General features: G+C 38.6%; 1 protein-coding gene across 12 annotated transcripts in view; it reads left to right on the forward strand.

The window, feature by feature from the left end:
• Nucleotides 1-25,670, forward strand: part of tenm4 (teneurin transmembrane protein 4) — a 660,982-nt gene that overhangs the window by 338,452 nt on the left and 296,860 nt on the right. For all 12 annotated transcript variants that reach the window (XM_043691653.1, XM_043691652.1, XM_043691657.1 and 9 more), the window contains one exon: nt 17,001-17,210. In XM_043691653.1, the coding sequence (XP_043547588.1) occupies nt 17,001-17,210 (210 nt within the window). The remainder of the gene's footprint in view (nt 1-17,000; nt 17,211-25,670) is intronic.

A 25,670-nucleotide genomic window follows, 5' to 3' on the forward strand; every position in this document is an offset into this window, starting at 1 on the left:
TGGTTGGTCTGTTAGTCCTCTAAAATAATATGACTGGAACCCCAAATTAAAGATTGATGTTCCTTCTCTCAGCCCAGTGTTCTCATCATGTGTTATCATTGTCATTCCTTTAGCTCTGTACCTTGCTGCCTCATAAACACAAGAGGAAGCAAAACTCAAATCCAGTAAATCACATGAACAATCATAACTCTCAAACATTCCAAATGAACTTAAGTCAAATTTTCACTCCTGGAAGTATTTGTTATTGACTTCATTAGTATTGTTTGCTTGTCTACACACAAATAAAATATTACCTTTGATTTCCAATATACTATTATCACTCTTATCAGCAAATTTTGAGTCATACATGATATCAAATCTCACTGGTCAGAGCTCCTTGTAGTGTGTCCATCAACTTTGCATGTTGTTATAAGGGTGAACTAATAACAATATGACAAAGGCAAATTAGAAAGAATTTAGTAAATGATGGGGCAACAGCTTATCTATTCTTCTACAAGGTCACATTCTTTGCATCGCACATCCTCCTTTCCCACCAACAGAGACACAGATTTTGCAGAAATGCCAGTTTGCCATGCTTGCTGAGTTCTGGCAGTACAGAATCAGTGCTTGGATCTATGCCCATGGAAAATGAGTCAATAGCTCCTCCATGGGGAGTTAAATATCCAGCTCTGCCAGGATAGACAGGCTTCCCGTAGTGTCTAGAGCTTCCTCAGAGATAGTCTTTTCCATAGAGTACTGAAAGCACTGTTCACCCATCTCTCCAACTATTAAATGCAGTCAGTGATGACCCCCTATCTTTGTTTTAAATAGGAATATTATTTTTGCCGACGGACCTAATGCCTTTGGGCAACACTACATTACATTACAAAATTGAGCTCAATGTCTAAACAACACAGTATCATATAATTATGAACAGTTATTAAAGGGCTTGTGGGTCAGTTCAGCAAACTACAAAATGTATCAGATTTCACAGATTCTTAATTCAATCAACAGAGATTGTTTTGTTTAGCTGCAGAACCCTTTTGGTAAGGATGAGAAAAAAATCTGTTAAAATAGACCAGCTGTACCATTTATCATACCAAATTTTGTTTTAAATTTCCTCATAATTAGTATTAAGAGTAATTGATACTCGGCAGTGATCAGAAGGCAGTATCTCACTGAATGAATCAGATGAGGTCATAAATCATAACATTAATGTTTGTGCATTTTATAGCTACATGAACCTATTGATAAAATCACTCCCTGTATCTGCTATTTTTATAATGTGCACGTTTGTGTTAGCTGGTTTAATTTCATTGTTTTCAACGCATGGCTTTTTCTGATAGTGGGTACGTGGAGGACTTCAACCAAAAAAATGCTCAATGTGGAGGAACGAATTCCTGCAGATGCTGGATTCTGTACTGAAAACAACAAATGCTCGAGATGAAAATGTTCCATATAATGGATATAATGACAAGATTAAGAACTAATGTACTAATTTGTAGAATTCTGTGGTGATAATCAGCAGTTATTTTCCAGCTAGAAAGGAATAATGCAGTATTCTACATGATTAAAACCATGAAATATACTAGATTGGAACCCAATGTTCATGATCACAAGTTCCCAAATCTCTCCTGTGTTTGTCAGACCCCTCCATAAGCCATCTTTAAACCAACCATCATACACAGCTACCTCAGGAGTCCCAGCTGTTTCCATTTATATAGAAAGACAATTAATTAAGGTTGGTCTGATCAGATTAAACTGCTTGTGAGGAGTGTCAGATTACAACTAGAGCTTTTAGGGCTTGTAGTTGCTTCGAAGGCTTACAGGCTAGTTCTCTAGAGAATGGCTGTCAACATTTCTCGATGTAGCAGCTGGTCAGAATAAATCCAAAGCTAACAGTTCTGGTTATTTTAATGTGCTGATTTACCAAGCAAGTAACTGTCTCTCTCACTCACTGTTTTATGGAATTCTGTTCCCAAAGGTTCATTAGCTGCTTAATATACCATAACACCATTGGAGAAAAAGGTAATTCAGGTGATTTAAGATTGTATGGAACTTTAATCATTTAAAATCTTTGAATTGCACTGTTTTCATTCAATAATTGCTTGTTATTCCAAATTAAGATAAATTATACCTGACAGTTTCCTCAATGTGTGTCACTCATAACTGTTGACAGGATAAAGTTGAAGTTGCGAATGAATATTGTTGCTTTCATTCTCTCCTCTTTCCTCCTGCACTTCCTTCATTAACTCAAATGTTTACTGGGATAGTTTTTAGCATGTAAGGTAGGGAGGAAGCAAAATTCTTAAATTGCATCCAGGGAAAACTCAATAAATATGCAGTTAAAATGTCAAACCATTTTAACATTTCATGAGCAAGGTGTGAACTGGTTCTGTAATAACACTGTCTTCTTTTGAGACCTGACAGAGAATGAAACTGCAACCTCTTTTTTAATGTTTTAATCCCATTTCTTTTACATACACAAAATACCTGATCATGGATGACTGTGTATGTATTCCCCATGCTTCACAGTACAAATCTGGCTAGTGATGTGTGTGGAATACTTGCAAGTAGGGATCATTGTAGCCAAGTGTGTTTCTCTCTACATCTATGAGTGATGTAGTTGCATGCCAGCAGGGGTCAGCAGATAGTATTCTGCATCCATCCTGAGAATGGTTCACCTTTCCAGTTCAAATTTCCTCATTATAGGGCAAACATCAGAGCAAGGCTGCTTTAATCAGTTGAGCCTGTTATTATAATACCTGGTGTGTTACAGTGTTTGTACAATGAACCAAAATGGAGTATTGTAATCAATAGTTTTACTTTAATCAGAATCCAAAATAATAAGTTTTAGTTCCGAACGATCAACGTCGGATGCTTGATGAACTTTCCCAAAATAACAAGATTTAATATTACTTAAAATGTATTGCTGCACAAGTGTGTTAATTTACTTACATAGAATAAATGAGAGTGTAGCAAAAGCTGTATTACCTAGTTAATAGATACTAAAGATGCATTATCTGGACTGAGGTTTTCTGGTTCCACGTGATGATTAGTACTGGACTAAAAGTGCTTCACCTAAGGGAAAGCATTGCCCCAAGCTACTACCAGTGTTACATCTGGCTAATTATCAGGGATGTACAAAGTAGTCTTTTTTGACAGCTTGTTGGTTGAATCATCATTTTCTCCCTTGAGTGTTTGGTATTTCTCACAGCAGCACACCTAAGATGAGGGTGTCAGGTTGAAATAGTTGTACAAAACAAAAGTGATTCAACAGTGTAGCACCTATACTTCAGTCATCAGTAACTAGAAAATAATCACTCGTATTGTTGTAAGCCCTAGATTTAGTCTGTACCAGGTCTGTGGTCAAGACTCAGTAATATTTCTGAGCTCCTGTAAATGAATTAATCATACTGCTCTTGTCTCTAATCAGTAACTCTAACTAAAAGGTAAACAAGATTTTTTTTGAAGGGGGAAGAAACTTGTCAATGAAATATTATTATTATTATTATTAATAATAAGATAGTAAAGTACACATGAGAAGTGCAAAATATCAAGTTTAGTGATTTTTTTTCCCATAAGTTCAGAAGTGTATTCATGTGGTATATCTACCTTAATGAAAAATAGAGTTAACTTGTAAGTCATTTCTTAAGCTTCTTTTAGCTCTCATAGATAGATGGATCATAGAAAAATCATCATTACCCTCCTTAAGGTATCAAGTTTAAATGATCATTGCAAAATATAGTTGTCTTATTATCTAATTTTAGTTATTCACAGTTTTTCTAAAACTTCAGGAACAATGGCAATTCAACATCATAAAAGAAATGTTCTCTGTTTTTAAGAATAGTTTGATGGACACCAGCTAAATGAATTTTAGAATCTTGACAGTGCAGAAAGAGGTTATTCAGCCCATCAGCTCTGCACTGACTCTTCAAAGAGCATCTCACCTAGACCCAGACCCGACATTCTACCCTATCCCCATAACCTTGCATTTTACCATTGACTAATCCATTTAGCCTGCATATCCATAGTCAGTACATTTGGCATGGCCAATCCAACCAACGTGCACATCTTTGGACTGTGGGATGAAACCAAAGCACCCAAAGGAAACCCACATTGGCATGGGAGAAAGTGCAAACTTCACACAGCCAGTTGTCCAAGGCTAGGATCAAACCCGAGTGCGAGGCACTGTGATGCAGCAGTGCTAACCACTGAGCCATCGTGTCACCTGCTACCTAAAGGATTATCTAGGCACTGCAACGGGATTATGTCACAAACTGTGTTGTGTGCAACTGGATTGTCATAAACTGTGTTGTGTGCATGCGTGGATGTGTTGTGAGAGAGAGATCAGTTTTTCTCTGAAACAAAGTGGAAGACAGCCACACATTATAGTTTAGTCTTCTATGTGCTGTGGATTTTTGAGTGATGTACTTCAGGTGGCAGAATTTGAATTTCACTTCTACCTTTCCGTAAACTTTGGACAAATAATACCAAGCTACTACAACTAATTTCACATGTGAAATTATAAAGCATAAACGACATTTAAGGAGAATAAAGTTGTTGGTAAATCTTTAGTTAAACTGTAGCTTTTGAAACACAATTTCACTGAACTTGACAACTGCCTGATGAGACCCCATGCTCACCAGAAATTTCAATATGATGGACCCAGGCAATGTCTTCCATTCAACCTCTACCCGTAAAAGTTTGTAAACCACTGAGTAAAGCCATGTGTGGAGAAGAAGGGAAAATGATATTTTTAACCACATATGTGTGAGTAAAATTGTCATTTCACAGTGCATTATTTCAGTCAAAAGCAAGTGCAGAAACTGTTTTCAGATACTGGTGCTCCATCACTGTAATCACAGAATCTCTGACGAATTTCTCAGCAACATACAGATGAGCTTGGAAGAGGAAAGGAACAGATTCAGTCACTGCTAGGTTAATAAATTACTGTGGACAGTGTATTCTTGAACATTATCTTAAATAAACAGCAGTAAAATAAAACAATATAATTTCAAATTCTAACTGTGGTAAATTCATGCTATAAAAAGTTGTTAAATAAAATAAGCAAATATGCAACACATGAACAATTATGGTTGCAACTGTGCAATGTTTACAACAGATAAAAAGTGTACATTTCTACTTGTTTCTTTCAAAATAATATTAGATATCAGTTATGTGGGAGTTGAAATTCGTAGACGATGAAATACTGCATCTCTTAAGTGTGAAAGTTAAAAGCTAAATTCAAGTCTCTGGATAGCACCTCAGCTAACACCTTCTGGTTTTTGTGAACATTCTTCAGCCAGCAGAAATGTCTAAAAGGCAAACCGTAATCATATAAGCATCAGTGGCTACTTGTGCAGCTCCAATTGCCTCAGGAAATGAAAGATTTTGTTCCCAGAGTCATGAATAAATGTAGCCAATAACTCAACCAAAGCTACACCAGGTGCATGTCACCCTGCAGCCGGAACATAACCTTCCTGTGGAAAGAGGTCAAGCTTCTGTTCCTAGGAGGCAGTACAGGGAATAGAACCTAGATCAATGATTTCTTTTCTGCTCCAGAGCACATTGAAAAGGGGGTAATATTTTAACAAAATTAAAGCAAGAGTCAAGATCATCAGCAATGTATATGACATTGTAATTCTAAGCAATTTTACCTCTTCCTATTAAAATTTGCAAGCTGTATTACAGTCACCAACTCGGTCTGCTGAGGAGATAAATACACTTGACTCAGGAATTCATTGTGGTGCATAAACTCTGCAATTAATGATGGTACCTGATGTGCTTGTGATTTTCTACATGTTAGATCACGTTACATATGACACAAAATTAGGTTCTTACTGGGACTTATATCTAGGTGTTTATGACAATTGACTATGTACAATAATGTGACATCTCAGACTTACTAATATAATCTGTAAGATAGAATCCTCCTCTATTAGTGTCACATGTTGGAATGTCATTGAACTGTGTTAAGAGTACAGTGACTTTCTGAGATCTACACAATCATCATAACAAAAATGTTAGTGTGGTTAGTGTTGTCATGGTACGAGCTATGGTTTAATCAGGTTGTTGTGGTGCTGCATTATAGTTTAGTGTAGTTGTCATGGTGCTGCAGTATAGCTTGGTGTAATTTTCATGGCGCTGTCCTATAGGATAATGTTATAACGATGGCACTGCACTGTAGGTTACAGTGGTTACCATGGAATTGCATTGTATGTTAGTATAAATGTCATTGAGCTGCTTTATAGATATTACAGTTGTCAAGGCACTGCAGTATAGCTTAATGTATTTGTCATGGTGCTGCCTTGTAAAGTAGTGTAGTATCATCAAGTTTATTATGCTACACATGTGAATTCATCATGAATTTTATAACAAGCATGATTGTATTTATATATTTGATTTATTTACAATGGCTTACATTTCATGTTTTATTTTTAACAAAAAACATGTAGACATAATGACAATGAATGCAAAATCAAGAATGAAAAGAAGTGAACAAGTGATAAAAGGGTAGATTAAACTGATAGATTTTGAGGGAATTCAGACTGGTTGATCAAGAAGACCTCAGGAACTGTAGAGTAGGATTGAGGCAGCTAAAGGCTGTGTCCAGTTGAGAGATGATGCATGAAAGCAGAGTCAGAACAACAAAGATAAGCCTTCAGCATATTAGCAGATAAGGTAAAGATCAGGAGAGATTTGAAAAATAAATAAGAATTTTAAATCAAATGCTTTCCAGAATAAGGAACAAAATTAGAAATTACTGGCGAAACTCAGCCGGTCTGGCATCATCTGTGTAGAGAAACAGAGTTAATGGGTCCAGGACTGAAGCATCAGTGAACATGACACGTTAACACTGCTTTCTCTCAACAGATACTGCCAAATCTGCTGAGTTTCTCCATCAATTTCTGTTTTTGTTTCAGATTTCCAGATCTGCAGTTCTTTATTTTATTTCACAGTTAGAATAAGGGATGAAGGATGAAAGGGGTCTTCTATGGACAAAATGCATGTTTTGGAAATTATGAAGTCTGTAAGATGTGAGTGTAAAGTTCCTGAAAGGATAATTGTTAAAAGTCTATCATTGTAGTCAAGTGATTCTTTGAATCCAGTTTTCAATGTGGAGTTGAATCAATAACACAATAACCATTACAGATATGCAATCAGAACTTGAACAAGCTGGTATTCCCACATTCACAAATTGATTCAGTTTGGTGTTCTTAGTCTGGCCATTCCAGAGAACTATCAAAGCTTTAAACAGCCTGCATCTTCCTTTGTACCCTTTGGCATTTCACATTGTTATTGAACAATGCTTATTTCACCCTGAGGTGCCAACCTCTTGTCTCAACATGTTCTGGCAGTTATTGTATCCGAGCTTAGTTAGCCCAATTCAATTCTTACATAATGATGCCCCATGCAGAAGTGAAAGTGAGCAGCCAATAAACTGTTCCAAAATAATAACATTCCATTAACAAATCATTGGCAAAGGCAAATTCAGTAAAATAGATGGTCTCACATACAATTCTAGCAACAGGAATAGAACCCCAGCTTTTAGCTGTAACAGAGAGAGGAATAAGGGCTTCCACATCCAACTTCAAGATCCCAACAATTGCAGAAAGCAGAAACTAAAAACCCTGGTTCTGTGGGAGCTTGACCACACCCATTCAGGCTGCTTCTATTGTTCCAACTAAAAAAAACACAAAGCCTAACAAGCTGTTTACTTTAATGGCTTTGAGCAGAATGTTCAACACCTCCATCTCAACCTTTTTCCATTTAAACAAAAAGGATAAAATGCACCTCTTAGAGCCATTGTCTCGTCACAGATTGACTCAGTAAACTGTCCTTGTTTATGTTGTAAATGTTTCAAATGAAGTGAAGGAGCTGGGTGCATATAATAGCTGTTCTCCTGTATTGAGCTGTTGATTAAGAGCAGCATGCATTGAGGAAAAGGAGAGTATTGATAGATCACTGGGGTCTCCAGTGGTAATTCTATAAAGCATGGAAAATTGAACTCTTCCAGAAGGTGTGATGGCCACGTATAAATGGAGAGGAATGGCACCAAAAACAGGAAGGGGCGTTATAGATGAGGATATCATTGTCAATTGTACTAATTACTACAAAACATTCTTAACCACAGCAGCAATTTTTACACCCAGGCCACCAGACCGTCATTATTTTATAGACACACAGGATTCAAAGTTTTCTTTACATGTTTTAATTTTGATTCGCTCGCCTGTTTCTTAAAAAAAAGTAACAGTGAAAGGGAGCAACAAGAAACAGTCATAACAATGGGACTGCACTCCAACCCACCCACACACACCGTATGCAGATCATTTTCCCTGCCTTCTATGTAAATGTTCGATCAATAAATCTCCAAACTACATGAACACATTTTTCCCTGCTTTCTTTTCAACATGTTTTTTACATTCAGCCAACATTCATTGCACTAGGTGGCAGCCTGTTCCAGAAATGAGTAATTGGCTGCTAATGTATAGCTTATGGTTCCCTGACTTGAGTATGATTGTGGCTCTCTTTTGCTTGTTTTAGATAAAGAGCTTCCACTCATTCAACTTTGGCATTCCTTTCTTGATTTTTTTTTTTACACATTAGCATGCTGGTGCTTCCACCACCCATTTGTCTTTTCTCTGACTAGAACAGAGTTGAGATGCCCTTTGACAGTCTTCATAGTTCAGTGATCTAAGACCTGGAGCTATCGTTGTTGGCCTTTCAGATTCCCTTAAACCTCAAGAGTAAACAGTACCTGCAGCAATCACATTAGCAACAATTTCCAACGTAACACTTGATAGCACAAACATACAGAGTCCTGGACATCCCATTGAGAAGCCTCAAAACGTGCCTGAGAAATCCAACAGCTTAGCAATACACAAAACATTTTCTACTCTATGCAATTTAAATCCGATTTTACTTCCATTTAACTTGTTTGAGTGTTTTAAAATGTATGTCTTATTAACGTGTGTAAGACATGAAGAAGGTGAGCTCATACTTTTCTGTCCAGACAACAATCAATATCTAATTTTGTTAAGATAGCAAGTCCTGCAATGTAACATTAATTTGATCATCAATTATTCTTTCTGATTCCAAGTTTGGTATAATTCAGATGACTACTGTTACCATGTTGTTAAAAATACCATATTCTGAATGGAATTAAATGGATGATTTTACTCTTTTGTGGGATGTGGTGGATACTGTCAAGGCCAGCATTTGTTTCCCATTGTTAGTTAAACTTAAGCTGAGTGTATTGTTCAGCCATTTCAGAGGGCAGTTTAGAATTAACCACACCCCAGTGGATCATGGGACACTTGTAGGCCAGACCAGGTAAGTATGGCATATTTCTGTTCCAAAGGGACATCAATGAACCAGATTTATTTTTGCAATTGATGAAAGTTGTCGTGATGAGGCCAACTTAATATTCTAGATTTATTAAATGAATTTAATTTCCATCACTGCACTAACGGCATGTCGCCCAAGCATTAGCCTGGATCTGTGAATTACTAGTCCACCATCTTCCAAAAACTTCTGATGTTTCTTATCACATGCCTTCCACCAGTTTAAATAATCATCCTGAATAGTTCCAAAACTTGTTAGCCACTTTTTGTTTCATAAGGTTCAATTAGATATTACTGCTTACTGGCACACTGAAAAAAAGATCATTAGTAAAATGGGGGAATAGATGTTCATCGATCTGCACTTGTTGTGCAATGGCAAACCTGACCACATTAGAATAGTTTGCAGGCACATGGAATGCTCTTGGACTTTGGTGCTGAGGGGTGAATTTATTGAGGTTTATAAAATCATGAGGGGCTTGGATAGGGTGAATAGCCTGGGATAAGGGAGTCCAGAACTAGACAGCATAGGTTTAAGGTGAGAGGGGAAAAATTTAAAAGGGACCTCAGGGGCAATATTTTCACACAGAGGGTGATGTGTGTATGGAATGAGCTTCCAGAGGAAGTGGTGGAGACTGGTACAATGACCACATTTAAAAGGCATCTGAATGGGTATATGAATAGGAAGGGTTCAGGAGGATATGGGCCAAGTGCTGGCAAATGGGACCAGATTTATTTACGATATCTGGTCAGTGCAGATGGGCCGTACAACTCTATGACTCTGATGTGAAATCAGAAAATGAAGCAAAGCAGCACCTCTTAATGGGCTACAGCAAGATATTGGCAGGTAAGTTCTGATGAGAAAGATGGAGAAGTTGGTGATAATAGTTCAGTGGAAACTTTGGTTTATATCATGTTAGCAGTGCTTCGAATGGATGTGAAGAACAAACACCAAAAGGAGTCTGACCTTATTTGGAGGACTCTTTTGTCAAAAGCTCAATACAGGGAAAGTTATATGGTGAGATGAAACTGACACACTTCCCCTAATTCTCTCCGATTCCTCAATGAACATTCAAAAGCATAAAAAAAGATCCACTGGTATAAGAAGGAAAACAAAGATTGACTGATTCCTCATTTTTGAAATATCTCACGTCTTCTGGGATATAGCATTTAACACACCACATGTCACTCTACATTCATTCTGCCTATTTTAAGATTTTGCTTCCTGAATTGCATACACCAGTCTTAAACCAATTAAATGAATTTTATATGATATCAAGAAATGGCTGGAGGAGCTGGGTATTGCAAAAGTTATGGGCACTGACAATATTCCAGCAACAGTACTGAATCCAATGAGCCATGCCCATAACCAAGCCGCTCCAGTACAGCTAAGAAGTGCAAATGTATGCAGCAATGTGGAATATTGCTCAGGTGTACCTCCTATGCAAATGCAAAATAGATCCAACCAGTTACCACCTTACCGATATAAACTCTGTCAGCAACAAGTGATGGAAGGAGTCATCAACAATGTGGGCAAGCAGCATTTGCAAAGGAATAAGTTATTCACTGACACTCAATTTAGATTCCACCAGGGCCACTCAGCTCCTGACCTCATGGCCTTGGTCTAAACAGGGATAAAAGAGCTAAAGATGTGTTGCTGGAAAAGCGCAGCAGGTCAGGCAGCATCCAAGGAGCAGGAGAATCGACGTTTCGGGCATGAGCCCTTCTTCCTGAAGTGTTTTTGACTGGAGACTTGCATAGAGCATAAATAACTGTACAAGTGGGTTCCTGAAGAAGGGCTCATGCCCGAAACGTCGATTCTCCTGCTCCTTGGATGCTGCCTGACCTGCTGCGCTTTTCCAACAACACATTTTCAGCTCTAATCTCCAGCATCTGCAGTCCTCACTTTCTCATAAAAGAGCTAAAGTCCGGAAGTGAGATGAGGTTGACCTCCCTTGAAATCAGAGCAACATTTGACTGAGTGTGGTATCAGGGAGACTGAGCAAAACAGAAGCCAGTGGGATTTGGAGAAACTCTCTGCTGGTTGGAATCATATCTAGCACAAGGGAAGATGTTGTGCTTGTTTGAGGTCAATCCTCACAGCTCCAGGTATTTCTGTTGGAGTTTCTCAGGCTAATGTCCTAAGCCGAACTAACTTCAGCTGTTTCATCAATGGTCTTCCTTCTATTTATAAGGTCAGAAGTGGGATTGTTTGCTGCTGATTGTATACATTTCACCACGATTCACAACTCCTCAACTGAATATTGGCAAGTGGGACTTGTGCCACACAGAGAAGATGAAGTGTTTTTGACTGGAGACTTGCATAGAGCATAAATAACTGTACAAGTGGGTTTCTGTGCTGAATTATTATGCAGGTCTCTGAGTTGAGGATCTGTTGCACATATGGTATCCTTTGCAGCACCTAGTGTGAGTGCGAGAGGGAGGCCTATCACCTTGTTAAAAATTAGTATCCTGTTCAGCTGATGCCTCCTTTTCCTAGACTGCAATATGAAATTGCCTCTTCACATCTGTATCTACAGACTGCTGGAGATGTTAGATACCTTGCAAGTGGCTGATGTGCAAGACGTTGTTAATGCAATGGTACATTGCACGTTTGGAAATAGGTATCACTGCTCTGGATGTTTTTGGCAAGTCATTATGTAGCAGGTTTTACAAACTGTTGTGTGAAATTGAGATGGTGAAAATGAATCCTGTCTCATATGTCCAGGTTCATGTGGAGGAGTCTCTAAATTTGATTCCATGGATGCTAAGGAAACACTTCAGGTGTCATTGCACAAATACTTGCTGAACTTTCATCAACACCGCTTCCTAATCCAAAACAAACTGCCTGTGCTAAAAAAAGATATTTTCCTGAAGCCTTTCATCTTGTATTTATCAGAACAAGTGCAAGAATTTCAAATAATCATAATTTATACCACAGGAGAAAAGAGATGCAAATTCACTGGTAATTCCATTTGATTCAGCAATGTATCTTTCGCTTCAGTGATGTTCAAGTATGCCTCTGCTTGGCAGCAAACTGGCCTTAATCATATAATCCTCCCATAGATACAAGGGTACACTGAATCCAGAGGTCTGGAAAATTTCAAATGTTACACCATTGTTAAAAAAGTGGAAGAATGAGCTCAGCATCCAGGTTAACCTCCATGCTGAGAAAGCTTTGAGATAATTTGCAATAAAACACATGGACAAGTGTGGAATAATTGAGGAATAGCTGCAAAGATATCTTGAAGGCAAATCATGTTTACCTAGCCTGAGGGAGATTTTAAGTGAGGTAACAGATTGAAGAGAGTCCTGTGATTGATGTGGTATGTATAGACTTCCCAAAGATTTTTGACTAATGCCATTACAGGGGAGACAATGGCCTAGTGATATTATGGCTAAATTTATTAATCCAGAGACCTTGGTGAATTTCTGAGGGTGAACATGGGTACCGCAGATGCTGGAGATTAGAGTCAAGATTAGCAAAGTGCTGGAAAAGCACAGCAGGTCAGGCAGCAATCAAGGAGCAGGAAAATGGATGTTTCAGGCCAAAGCCCTTCAGGCCCACATCCAAATCTTATTACAGCAGATAGTGCAATTTAACATCTAATGATCATGAAACCATTGTCAATTGTCAGAAAGATCCCCCTGGTTCTCTACTCTCCTTTAGGGAAGGAAACTGCCAACTTTACCTGGTCTGCCCTACATGTGACTCCAGACCCTCCAGGCAATTAGGAATGGGCAATAAATGCTGACTTAGCCAGTGAGGCCCTCATCCTGTGAATGAGTTTAAAAAAAAAAGACTGGCCAGGAAATGGAGCTCATACAACAAAAAGGATAGTGGCATCATCAACGTTAGCTGACCACATGTGTTTTAGACTGACGGAGTTTGTGCAGTAGGGATTTCCATTGGTCAGCACTAGGACCACTCTTCTCTAGGTACAGACTTACATGTGCAAGGCACATTTTTAAGATTGTAAGTGATACCACATAATTTGCAAGATAATTAGTTTGTTTGCACATTGGAACGCACATTATTTGGTTATATATTTTAATAATTTTCTGTGTCAAGACACAAACCTTGGAGGTATTGTAACCCCTATTGGGAGGGTAGTGATGGACTACAAGAGGGCACAGTGGAATGGGTAGATCTGAAAGGCAGAGGAAATGTAATGCAGAGAATTAAGACAGATTGTAATAGCCAATATCAAATAAAGGGTACAATTCTTGTGGAAGTGCAGGAGTAGAGAGACCAGCGTGGGAGGTAAATGTACACAAATCATTCTGGATGGTCGGGTAAAGACAAAGATCAAAATGCAAACAAGATCCTAGGCTTTTTTTTAATGTATAAATGAAAGCATAGGGTGCAATATAACCCTAACACTTGGCGGAATATAATATGGGACATAACCTAAATGGCACGAGATTGCAGAGTTCTGAGATGAGCGAAATCTGAAAATCCTCGTGCATGAATCACAAAACATTAATACTCGGGTACAGTAAGTAAATAGGAAAGCAGTGAGAATGTTGTTGTATATTTCGTGATATTGAATACAAAATTCAGGAGGTTATGCTTTAGTTGTATAAGGCATTGGGTACAGTATTCCTTACTGGTCTCCTTACTGAAGAAAGAATATAAATGAATTGGAAACAGTTCATTAAACTAAAACCGGGAATGGATGGGTTATTTTATGAATATTGCACAAGTTAAACTTGTATCCACTGGGGTTTAGTAGAATGCGGAGCGCAATAATTGAAAACTAAAAGATCCTGAGCGGTATTGGATGAGGAAAGGACGTTTCCTCTTCTGTGAGAATCTAGAACTTGGGGTCACTGTTTAAAAATAAGGGGTTACCCATTTAAGGTAGAGGTGAGAAAGAAAACTTTCTCATAGTGGGTTGTGTATCTTTGGAACTCTCTCAAAAGGCAGTGGAAGAAATGTGTGAATATTTTTAAGAGGGAAGTAAGTTATTAATAATTAAAGGACTTATCAGGGAGAGGGAAGAATATTGCATAATCAGATAAGCCATGATCTTATTGAATAGAGGAACATACATGGTATACCAATTGACCCACTTTTGCTCCCATTTTATGTATTTGTGTCAAGATTTTTGATGGGCCCATATAAAAAACAAATTAAGCCAGAACCGAAGCATTGTAGCCATTTTTGAGCATTATCGAACTAGGAGATAGTTTCATAATGTCAATACACCTGGAATCAAAAGCCAGCCTTAGTAATGATAACTATGAATCTATTATTGATTATTGTCAAAATCAGTCGGGTTCACTGACATTCTTGAGGTCAGAAAGTCTGTCTTCCTTACCTAGTCTGGTCTACTTGTGACTCCAAACTCCCAGTAATGTGGTTCCATCTTAACCATCCTCTGAGATGGCCTTGACAAACAATCAGTTTAAGACCAACGAGGAACAATCAACATGTGCTGACCTTGCCAATGACTCCTATATCCCCATGAAAGAATCGAGAGAAAAAAGAAACTTGAGAAGGATGTAAAAGCTTTAGAAAGAGTGCAGAAAAGATTAATAATGTAGATAAATTAATGGATTTGGTTGTTTTCCTCAGAGAAGATTTGAAGTGTTCAAAACGATTGGGAATTTGGACAGAATTGCTAAAGAGGATCAGTTCCCACTCGCTCCAGGGTCAAGAACCAGAAAACACCAATTGATGGTGAAAGACAAAAGAAGTAACAGTGGGTGATGTGAGGAAAATCCTTTTCACACAGCGAGTGGTTAAGACTTGTACAGCTTTAAGCATGTGGCAAAGATCTGTTCAATTGTATGTTTCGTTGAGAAATTGGATAAGTATCTGAAGAGAAAGATTTGTAATGGTCATGGGGAAGAGGCAGGAGAGTGAGACTAACTGAGTTGCCCTTGCAGAGAGCTATCACATGTATGACAAGCTGAATGGTGTCCTCCTGTTCTATGATTGACATTTTTCATGTCGCTCTTTTACTGCAGCAGCAACTAAGAATAACAAATGCAAATGGTGGTAGAGCAAAAGTATTTAAAACGTGGTGCAGAATGCATCACAAATGTTTCGAAGGCACAGACATGTTTTCATGCAATAACCAACTTAAAGGAAAATAAAAGTCATACAAGTGCAGGGCCAGACCTCAGGATCCTCAATGTATTCATTTTTAAATAGATATGCAGGTCAAAGTGGAAAGCACCTTACCTAAAGGTGGCATGGTGGCTCAGTGGTTGGCATTGCTGCCTCACAGAGCCAGGGACTCAGGTTTGATTCTATCCCAAGGCAATTGTCTGTGTGGAGTTTGCACATTCTTCCCATGTTCGTGTGTGTGTCCTCTGGATGTTCTAGTTCCCTCCCACAGTCCAAAGATGTGCAGGTTAGGTGGATTAGCTATACTGAATTGTTTGGGGACGTGCAGGATAGATGTGTTGGCCATAGTGAATGCAGGGATACAGCAGGAAGGTGTGTCTGGGTGGAATGTTCTTCGAAGGTTCGGTGTGAACACAATGGGCTGAATGGCCTGCTTCCACACCCTAGAGATTCTATGATCAAGTTAAGTGGATTGGCCATGGGAAAGGTCAGCTTACGGAGACAGAGTGGGTCTGGGTGGGATGCTCTTCAGGGGGTCACTGTGGAGTTGATGGGCCAAATGGCCTTATGTAAGGGCTCTATGAGTAAGGAATTCCAGTAAGAGATTTCCTTTAAATAATTTCTCAATGTAAATGAGAACTGTGAATATATCAGTAAATAATGTTGTGTTGTTGCGATCTACACTTTTGAAGTCTGCAGATCAGTCACACACAGTGCCAGCTCACATTACTCAAAATCGCAGCCTCTTCAATGTTGCAAGGGTCTGCACTAAAGTGCAACCTTGGAGAATTTACTCTGTTGTACCAGTTATTGTGTGATGAAATAGTTAGATACTGATTTGTTAACAGGTGAGTTCACAATCTCTCTGTTGTTTTAAGTTGTAGGATGATCATTTACAGAGCAGGAGTGACAAAGACCTGGGAACAGGTCATCTGGCTATTGAATAGTGTATAACATTTTTAAATCTAAAACTTTCATGCTACATGCCCATACTTTCTGACTTTCTTGAATTGCTAAGCTTTGATTCCAAACTGGAGGTCAGTATTTTGCTTATGGAAAGTAAGTAATCCATTTCTTAAACCAGAGCAATAAGGTACTCATCAAAATGAGAACTTGAGAAATAAATTTAAGCAGCTCAGCACTGAAAATGGGAGTTGTCCAGTGTGTGGTTGAGAGTAATTCTAAAGATTCTCATGAAGACTTATAGACACATCTGATTCTGTTATCTGTCATGTTGAGTATTAATGTACTTTTTTTTAATCGAGAAATTGTTTTCCATGGTACTAAATGTTCAGACACAGAACTATAATCAAACTGATAAAATTAAAATAAATTTGTGATATTTTGTTATCAGCAACATGAATCACTATTGTGCGAAAGTATTTCTGTTGGCAACATTAAGAAATATGACAAATTAATGGATTAAAGGAGACATTTCTAATAGGTTTTTAATTTTCCTTGAATTTTGAAACAAAACATTACATCTGCTGTTGTTTAATAATATTTTTACTCCTGGAATTAAGATCTTTTAAATGATGCTATCTATTGCCAACTTTTTTTGAAGTCCTTAACTTTCGTTTTTTTTTTGTTGTTTTCAGGTCCTCCCCTGCCTTGCTCTTCTGCTTCATCAACCCCTGTGGAGCAGTACCTCTCCCATCCCCCTCCTTCTGAAGTCAACGAGAACCAGCGAGGGTTCCTCAGCAACAACATGACCCAGCCAAACCAAGACTCTGATTCAGATGAGGAGTTTGTTCCCAATTCTTTCTTGGTTAAAACTGGCTCTGGAAACCTGTATGTCCCCACAAGCGGTAAGTTAGTTGACTTTATTCTGCTTCTTTGTTCTAGTGATCTCACTTCTACTTTGATTTCTGATTAATCTGAATCATGTTTATTAATAAACTTTACATAAAATGCAGCATTAACCACAGATTACTTTTGTATAATATTAACTAATCAATTACTCACATTTTATTTTATTATTAAGCAGTTGCACCTAATGTTTGAAAATTAGAGTGAATTTATTACTTACATTAAATTTGTCCCTTTACTTAATTTTAGTATTTGTATAATTTTTAAACCTGCTTAATTCTAGTTGTCACTCATTTTGCTACTTACTATCTGAACACCTTTTGCTCCATCTGAAAATGATAGGGCCTGTAATATCAAACAGTTACTGTATCAAAAGTTGATGTTTTACTCAAAAAGACAAGCTGCCCACAATACCTGCAATCCATACGTAACAACTGACCAATTGATGTCTTGTTGCTGAAAGGAATTGAACTGCAGTTTGAAGATGGAATGTAATTTCTGATGTATTTCAAAAATAACAATTCGCATTCACTTTGTATTTTCCATGTAAAAGGGGCCTAGGAGCATTTAAAAAAAAAAGATAAAGGGAGATGGATGATAGGGTGATTCATTCAGGAAGTAAGGCATTGAAGGGGATACTGAAACCACCTTTTGAAGAGATGGGCCTTAGGGGGCTTTGAAGGGCAAAGAACTGATTTATTGAATTGCATAAGTGGGGCATGCACACGGGTTTTAAAATATCCCCTAAAAAGGATTGGATAAAATTGTAACGATGTTAAGTTGAGGATCATGAAAACAATTTACTGAATGCAGGAATGTACAGTTGCTAAATAAAGAGCTGAGGGGTATGTTGGACTTGTGCAGGAATGGAGTTGGACTACAGAGTCCTGAAACAGATGATGGTGGGTGGAAATGGGGTGCTGTTGAAGTTTAAGCAATACTTCAAGATGATTAAAAAAAAGGCTTGAGTAAATTTATTCAGCAGTGAAGGAATAATTTTCCACAGGTGAAAGAAGATAGTTGGTGACAATGGTGAACCTGAGATTTATTTTAAAAAGCCACAACGCAGTTGAACTGCATGCCAAATCTGCGTTCCATGCAGTTCAGCATGAATGACCAGCCAGAAAGGTTACAGTGCCTTGATGCTGACTGGAATGAAACAGGTTGTTAGTGTTAAACTTTAGGATAGATTAGAACTTGAGGTTGTTCAGGCTTTGCACAGCATGGTAACAGCCTTGCTCAACAAATCCAGCCTGGATTGCTGCTGTTCAGATTCTCCAGCACTCCTCTACCTCCTGCATATGGCAAGATCCCACTAACAGTGCTAAATGAGTATTTTTTTAATGATGGGAGATAAGTACCAGCCAAGTCAGTGAGCGAAAGCTCCTTTTGTTTTGTGGTTTCATGTCAATGCAGCTCTTCCTCTATACTGTACTGAAATATCAGCCTAAAGTCTCTGGAGTGGATGCACTTGCAGCAAATAATTGACATTTGCTGTGCACAGTATCATTTTAAATTATATTATTCCGCAAGACTGAATGATAGCAATGGCCGCTATAGCAAAGGAAAAGACAATATAATAGATCTTGTGCAAAATAAAGCCACATTACTTAGTTCATTGCTTGGTCTGCTAAACCTGTCTAGTTTACTGTAAATGGTCACAGCATTTCTGCCTGTGCAGAGAGATTCCAACTCTTCATTGCTCTCGCAATGTTTATAACTGCTGACAGGATCAAATTTGATAAGGTGGCTCTCCTCATCACCCTAACACTCGCACACAAAGAATAACTCTTTTGTTAAATCACTGGGGAACAACTGGCTTCTATCAAATGGTTGACCACACAAGGCAAACTTTTCATTGGGGAGGAAAAAACTTTTATAGCAAAGATAGGAAGAAATTTGCCAACAAAGTAGAATAGTTTGCTTTGATAGTTGCATTTAAACCTGAATATTTACATTTTAATCCTAAGGGCTTTCTGTTCCTTCATGTGACATGGGTGACTTTGGCAAGACCTGCTTTTGTTGCCCATCCCTAATTGCTGTCACACACTGTGGCTTGCTAGACCAATTCTGAGTCATTTCAGAATCAACGTGTGTGTATGGAGTCACATTCAGGTAAGGATGGCAGGTTTCTTTCCCTAAAGGACATTAGTGAGCCAAATGGGTTTTTATGACAATTAGCAATGTTCTCATAGTCAACATTATTGACACTAGCTTTTAATTCCAGGTTTATGATTTGAATTAAAGTTGCACAAGCTGCCACATGGTGGGATTTAAATGAGCCTATGCCTCTGGATTACTGATCCAGTGATATTACAAGCATGCCACAACCTCAAATATATTGTTTAAAAGTAAATGGATATCTAAAGAAGGAGTTATTTAGGGAGTCGCTACCTTAACCTTTGTACCCTGATGCATATGCCCCCACCCAACATTCCCTTTCACATTGTTCCTATCCCACACCCTTAAACCCTCACACATTTAAGATTCCACAATTTCATATTTCCCATTGTCTTGTATAATTCCTCAACTTGCCTAACCCACACTGTATCTGTCATGCGCCATTACATGCATACACCCTTGACCATCTTCCTCCCTCCTCCCCAACCCCCGTCCCCAGGCCCTTGATAATACCAAACCTTCAACCTCCATGTGTCTGTATCCCTCCTGTGTAATTCTTCCCACTTCTTTCACCAAGCCCTTGTCTCCACACCATTGATCCTCCACCCTTGATTCCCACCTTAGGCTGCTTTCACCATGGGGAGACAATGCCCTAGTGGCATTATCACTGGACTGTTAATCTAGAGATCCTTGTGATGTTCTGGGATCCAGGCAGATGGTGGAATTTGAATTTGATAAAAATCTGGATGACCATGAATCCATAGTTGATTGTTGGAAAAACCATCTTCTTCACTCATGTGCTTTAGGAAGGGAACTTGCCATCCATATCTGGTCTTGCTTACCTGTGACTGACCCACAGCAATGTAGTTAACTCTTTACTGCCCTCTGGGCAATTAGGGATGGGCAATAAATGCTGGCCTAGCCAGTGATGGCCATATCCTATGCATGAATTTTTAAAAACCGTCTTTACACCTCTTATCTGCCTCATGCCCTTGCTTCATTACCCAACGTTTTGCCTCCATACACCCTTGCCCCGCCACCCAGTCAACACAACTGTCAAGACATGTTCTTGAAAAGATCGCACAAGCTTTCTTCCCCATATCTTTGTTGCCCCTTGTCCACCTTACAGTTTTGCTTCAGCCTCCCAATTCCCTCAAATTGCTATGCCTTTGTACACCTTAATCCCACAAATCCTCATCCCTGACACACCCACCCTTACACCACTCACACTCTCTTCATGCTTCCACATCCTTGATTTACCCCATACCTGGGCCCCCAACCCTCAAACCCACCACATGTCAGAAGGAAAAAATCTGACCCAATATCTCAGGGTATGCTAAAGGTGGTCTGTTTATGTAAGTTACTACTATTGTTAGTGGAGGTTAAACAACCCCTTCTGTGCTTTTCTAACCCTCCATTTTAAATGTGCTGAACTTGATCGTTAAAAGTGAAAAGAATTTAACTTCTAACATCCTGATCAGTCCATTTTTTGAACAAAAACTGTATCCACAAGAAAAAGCTGTGGATCAAACACTTTTCATTTTTTTGCTTTGTCAGGGAAGAATCTCGTATTTTGTTCCTGTAGATTCACAAGGAAATGACAAAATGGTGGTATGCTCCAACTTAAAGCATTACATCATGCTTCCAAACAGAAGATAACTGTTTTGCAAATTACTTTTAAATTTAAAATGGTGACCCTGCAATTTTAACATCTTCTGTTCTTCCATTCTTTTAGTGATTTTATTTGAGGACCACCTTTACTCTCATACCAAGTTCTCCATGCACCCTCATTCTCCCTGCGTTTATCCCAACTACCTCACTATAACATTAAATTCTGTCACTGCAGGTGTTAAAGCCATTCAAATGTCCTTGATGCATTCAGCAGTATTTTCAATCTTACTCTCATATCAGAGGTGTCTGAGACTGTTCATATTGTCTCACAAATAGATTTTATTGATGTTGGCTCAATGGTTTTAGATATCCTTTCTCGGTAGGATAATAGAAATGTAACTGTTGATATTGAATAACTCATAATGAGTTATGACCTTTTAAATGAACTATTTGAGGACAAATATTTTGAACAATTAGTACCCTGCTGTTAAATAAATGTGAAAAATTTAATTGAATGCAGAATAAAACATCTATAGAAAGTCTTAAACCCATTACTGAAGAGGGTGTTCAATTGATTCCTCTTTGGAAAATCTAACTGTTTTGTTATGTTTCAAAATGTCTGGGCGGCACATTGACTAGACACTGGTCGAGTGATATTGTGGCTTCATGCATCATTTTATTGATTTTGTGATGGGTTCAAGTTTCCCTTTTACCTTATAACGTAATTTACTATGTTAGCAGATTATTTTCTTCTTATTTATTGAACTGTGTCAAGCCCAGCTAAATTTTGAAGTTTGACATTTAAAGAAGTAATCTCCATGAGGCACTTTTTAAGAGCTACATCTGATCAAATTATCATTAAAAGTAATTTTCTGTTCATCTGACCATTGTTGATCTAAGAGAAAGGCTCATGCTAATCACATTAACATCATTTTAGGTTGGACCAGACTTGAACCCAGATACTGTGTGAAAGTGTATAAATCATAGCTTAAAGTCACTCTTCACTTACATCATCCTCTGGGAATTTTGCCTTGACACTGTTGTCAAAAACTACATGTAAAGATGGTCCTCAAATAAAATCACTAAAAGAATGGAAGAATAGAAGATGTTAAAATTGCGGGGCCACCATTTTCATTTAAAAGTAATTTGCAAAACAGTTATCTTCTGTTTGGAAGCATGGTATAATGCTTTAAGTTGGAGCATACCCACCATTTTGTCATTTCCTTGTGAATTTACAGGAACAAAATACGAGATTCGTCCCTGACAAAGCAAAAAAAAAGTTTGACCCACAGCTTTTTTTTTGTGGATACAGTTTTTGTTCAAAAAATGGACCGATCAGGATATTAGAAGTTTAAATTCTTTTCACTTTTAACAATCAAGTTCAGCACATTTAAAATGGAGGGTTAGAAAAGCACAGAAGGGGTTGTTTAAACTCCACTAACAATAGTAGTAACTTATATAAACAGACCACCTTTAGCATATCCAGAGATATTGGGTCAGATTGTTTCCTTCTGACATGTGGTGGGTTTGAGGATTGGGGGGTGCTGGGGCAGGTGGAAGTTGATTGGAAATGGACAGGTCCTGCACAAGCCATTTCCGTTGCTAGCTGTCAATCTGGCATGAGAAAGACAGTGGGTCACAACATGTCATGTCCGCCAACTGACACTACAAGCGCCATTGCACAGGTGATGGAATCAGACAAAATGAAAATGTCAGTGAGTTTGGAGGAGTTTGCAAAACCAAGTCAGCTCAGGTCTTGAACATAGCTGGAAGCCCCTTGAAAGTTCAGAAATTATTTTTTCAGCTGTGAAAGTTGGGATGCTTCTCTGTTAATTCAGTTGAAAGGTATTGTTATGGGCTTTATATATCAACCACTGGTAGCTTACTGTTGGGGTAGTTTGATTATTTTAATAATAGAATAATGAAACAAAACACAATTAGAATTGACAGATCCTAAGGGTCATTCGAAACAAAATTCAAATGTCAAAGGAAGCTTCGAAATTTAAATTGAAGTATCGTTTTGGCGGGTGTTGACACAACCCAGCTTCTGCGGGACCCACCATTGATGGAAGATTCAAAGCAGACATGGCGTGCTGTCTCCCCGGGCCCACTCTGACTCCATATCTTTCATTATTGGTCATTGAAGACAGGCCAATGCTGATTCTTAAGAATACAAAAGGCGCTTGTGTTACTGAACAAGATGTGGTTTATTGCATGATAACAACATTACATTAACTAGGCATAATTACAACTATTGGGAGCTGAAGATGGCATGTGTATCTCCCTTTACTTGATTTTCCATCTAAGGGCTGTGTGACATCATCAGGTTGGGTGGAGCTTAAAGCCACTTCAACATTAGGTTTTACCATAACCTTCAAAACACCTCTCTTTACTTCTATAAATATGTATCAGGGTGGAGAAAGGAGGCATAGGTATATTCCATGAACACAGATTCTGGGAACACATCTGCCACCAATGGGGCATCAGTCCTTCCAGCCAAGCTTCACTTGAACCTCACAAGTATCAGCCACTGGACATGTCTAAATTATTTTGCCAGTGTCCAGGTGTTGTGTGATTTTTAACTTTGTCCACCCCAGTCCAACACCAGCTCCTCCAAATCATGGAGGAACAAAGCGATCTTGGGGTCCATGTCCATAGATGCCTCAAAGTTGCCACCCAAGTTGATAGGGTTGTTAAGAATGCTTATGGTGTGTTGGCTTTCATTAGCAGGGAGATTGAGTTTAAGAGCCATGAGGTTATGCTGCAGCTCTATAGAGCCCTGGTTAGACCACACATGGAATATTGTGTTCAATTCTGGTCGCCTCATTATAGGAAGGGTATGGATGCTTTAGAGAGGGTGCAGAGGAGATTTCCCAGGTTGCTGCTTGGACTAGAGGGCATGTCTTATGAAGAAAGGTTGAAGGAACTCGGGTTTTTCTTACTGGAGTGAAGAAGGATAAGAGGTGTCTTGTTAGAGGTATACAAGATATTGAAAGGCATAGATAGAGTGAATAACCAGATGCTTTTCAGCAGTGTGGAAATGGCTATCACTAGGGGGCATAATTTTAAGGTGACTGTAGGAAGGTTTAGGGGAGATGTCAGTTTCAGTTCTTTACACTGAGAGTGGTGGGTGCATGGAATGTACTGCCAGCGGTGGTAGTAGAGTCATTAGGGACATTTAAGCAACTCTTGGGTAGGCACATGGATGAGAATAAAATGAAGGGTTATGTAGGTTAGTTTGATCTTAGATTAGGATAAAAGGTGGGCACGACATCAAGGGCCAAAGGGTCAGTACTGTGATTATACTGTTCCAGGGACAAGAAAAACAGATACAGAGAAGCACTATTACCTGAAAGTTCCCCTCCAAGCAACATGCCTTCCTAATTTGATAATGTGTTACCATTCTTCAGTGTAGATTGATAAAAATCCTGATAATCCCCTGCTAACAGTTGTCCAGGAACATGCCCCCCCCCACCGAGTTATCTTCTCGAGGACAATTAATGTTGGGCAATAAAACCAGGCCTGGACATGACAACTATATGCAATGAATTTTTTTTTTAAAAAAGCAGACTTAATGGAGAAGAGAGAGGCAGAGAGGTTTAGGCAGTGAATTCCAGAACTTAGGGATGAGAGAATGAAGGTACAACTAACAGAAGGAGGTGAATTAAAATCGGGGATGCTGAAGTTGTCAAAATAAGATGAAAGCAGATATCTTGGTGGATAGGGGGATGGAAACAATTACAGAGATAGTGTGCTATTTGCTATATGCATGGTGCTATTTGAATGAAAGGATTAGAATTTTACTAGAAACACTAACAGCAAATAAAAAAAAAGTCTCAATGCAAATGGAGTTGAAATGTCATGCTGAAAGGGCAGTGAAGTAGATTTCAAGATCTTTCAAGAGTGAATTCGACATATGCTTGGAAAGGAAACATTTGTTGAGCAAAGGTGATAAAACTTGACAGAAGGTCTAAACAAATAGCTCTTTGCAAGATCTGGCAGAAACACAATGGGACCATTGGCTTTTTACTGTGCTTCTATGATCTTAGCTGAAAATGTGTTGCTGGAAAAGTGCAGCAGATCAGGCAGCATCCAAGGAACAGGAGAATCGATGTTTCGGGCTTATGCCCGAAGCGTCGATTCTCCTGTTCCTTGGATGCTGCCTGACCTGCTGCACTTTTCCAGCAACACATTTTCAGCTCTGATCTCCAGCATCTGCAGCCCTCACTTTCTCCTTCTATGATCTTACTCCATTATCACTCTTCTGATTCAATTCCAAGTAACTCCAACATGTCAGCATTTCTTGGTATACACCATGATGTACTATCTGGAATAAGTATTGTACTTTCATAGACTTATCACCAATTATGTATTTTCAGTGCTGAACTGTATTTGTGCCTCTCAATGTCATCATCAAACAACAGTTAATCCAAGAGACATGAGTTGCCATTTAAAAGTAGGACCTGCTTGGGAAGACAAGAAAGGACTTGTTCCCTTTAAAAATTTGAGATCCATAGGGTGGGCAACCCACTGACGTTAGTAATGGGACAAATATTTTGCTCTGATATTCAAATTACTCTGAAATTTTGGGAATAATGAGTGACATAATTTTACTCTTTGACATATGATTGTGGGAGGTGGTTTTAAAATATCTGTCTGTTCCTTGAAATTGAGCACCGTAAGCCGCAAGTCCTGAATATTTCAGGATTTCAGACCATGTGCAGTTC

The sequence above is a fragment of the Chiloscyllium plagiosum genome, chromosome 6 (assembly GCF_004010195.1).
Source record: "Chiloscyllium plagiosum isolate BGI_BamShark_2017 chromosome 6, ASM401019v2, whole genome shotgun sequence".
NCBI classification, from domain to species: Eukaryota; Metazoa; Chordata; class Chondrichthyes; order Orectolobiformes; family Hemiscylliidae; genus Chiloscyllium; species Chiloscyllium plagiosum.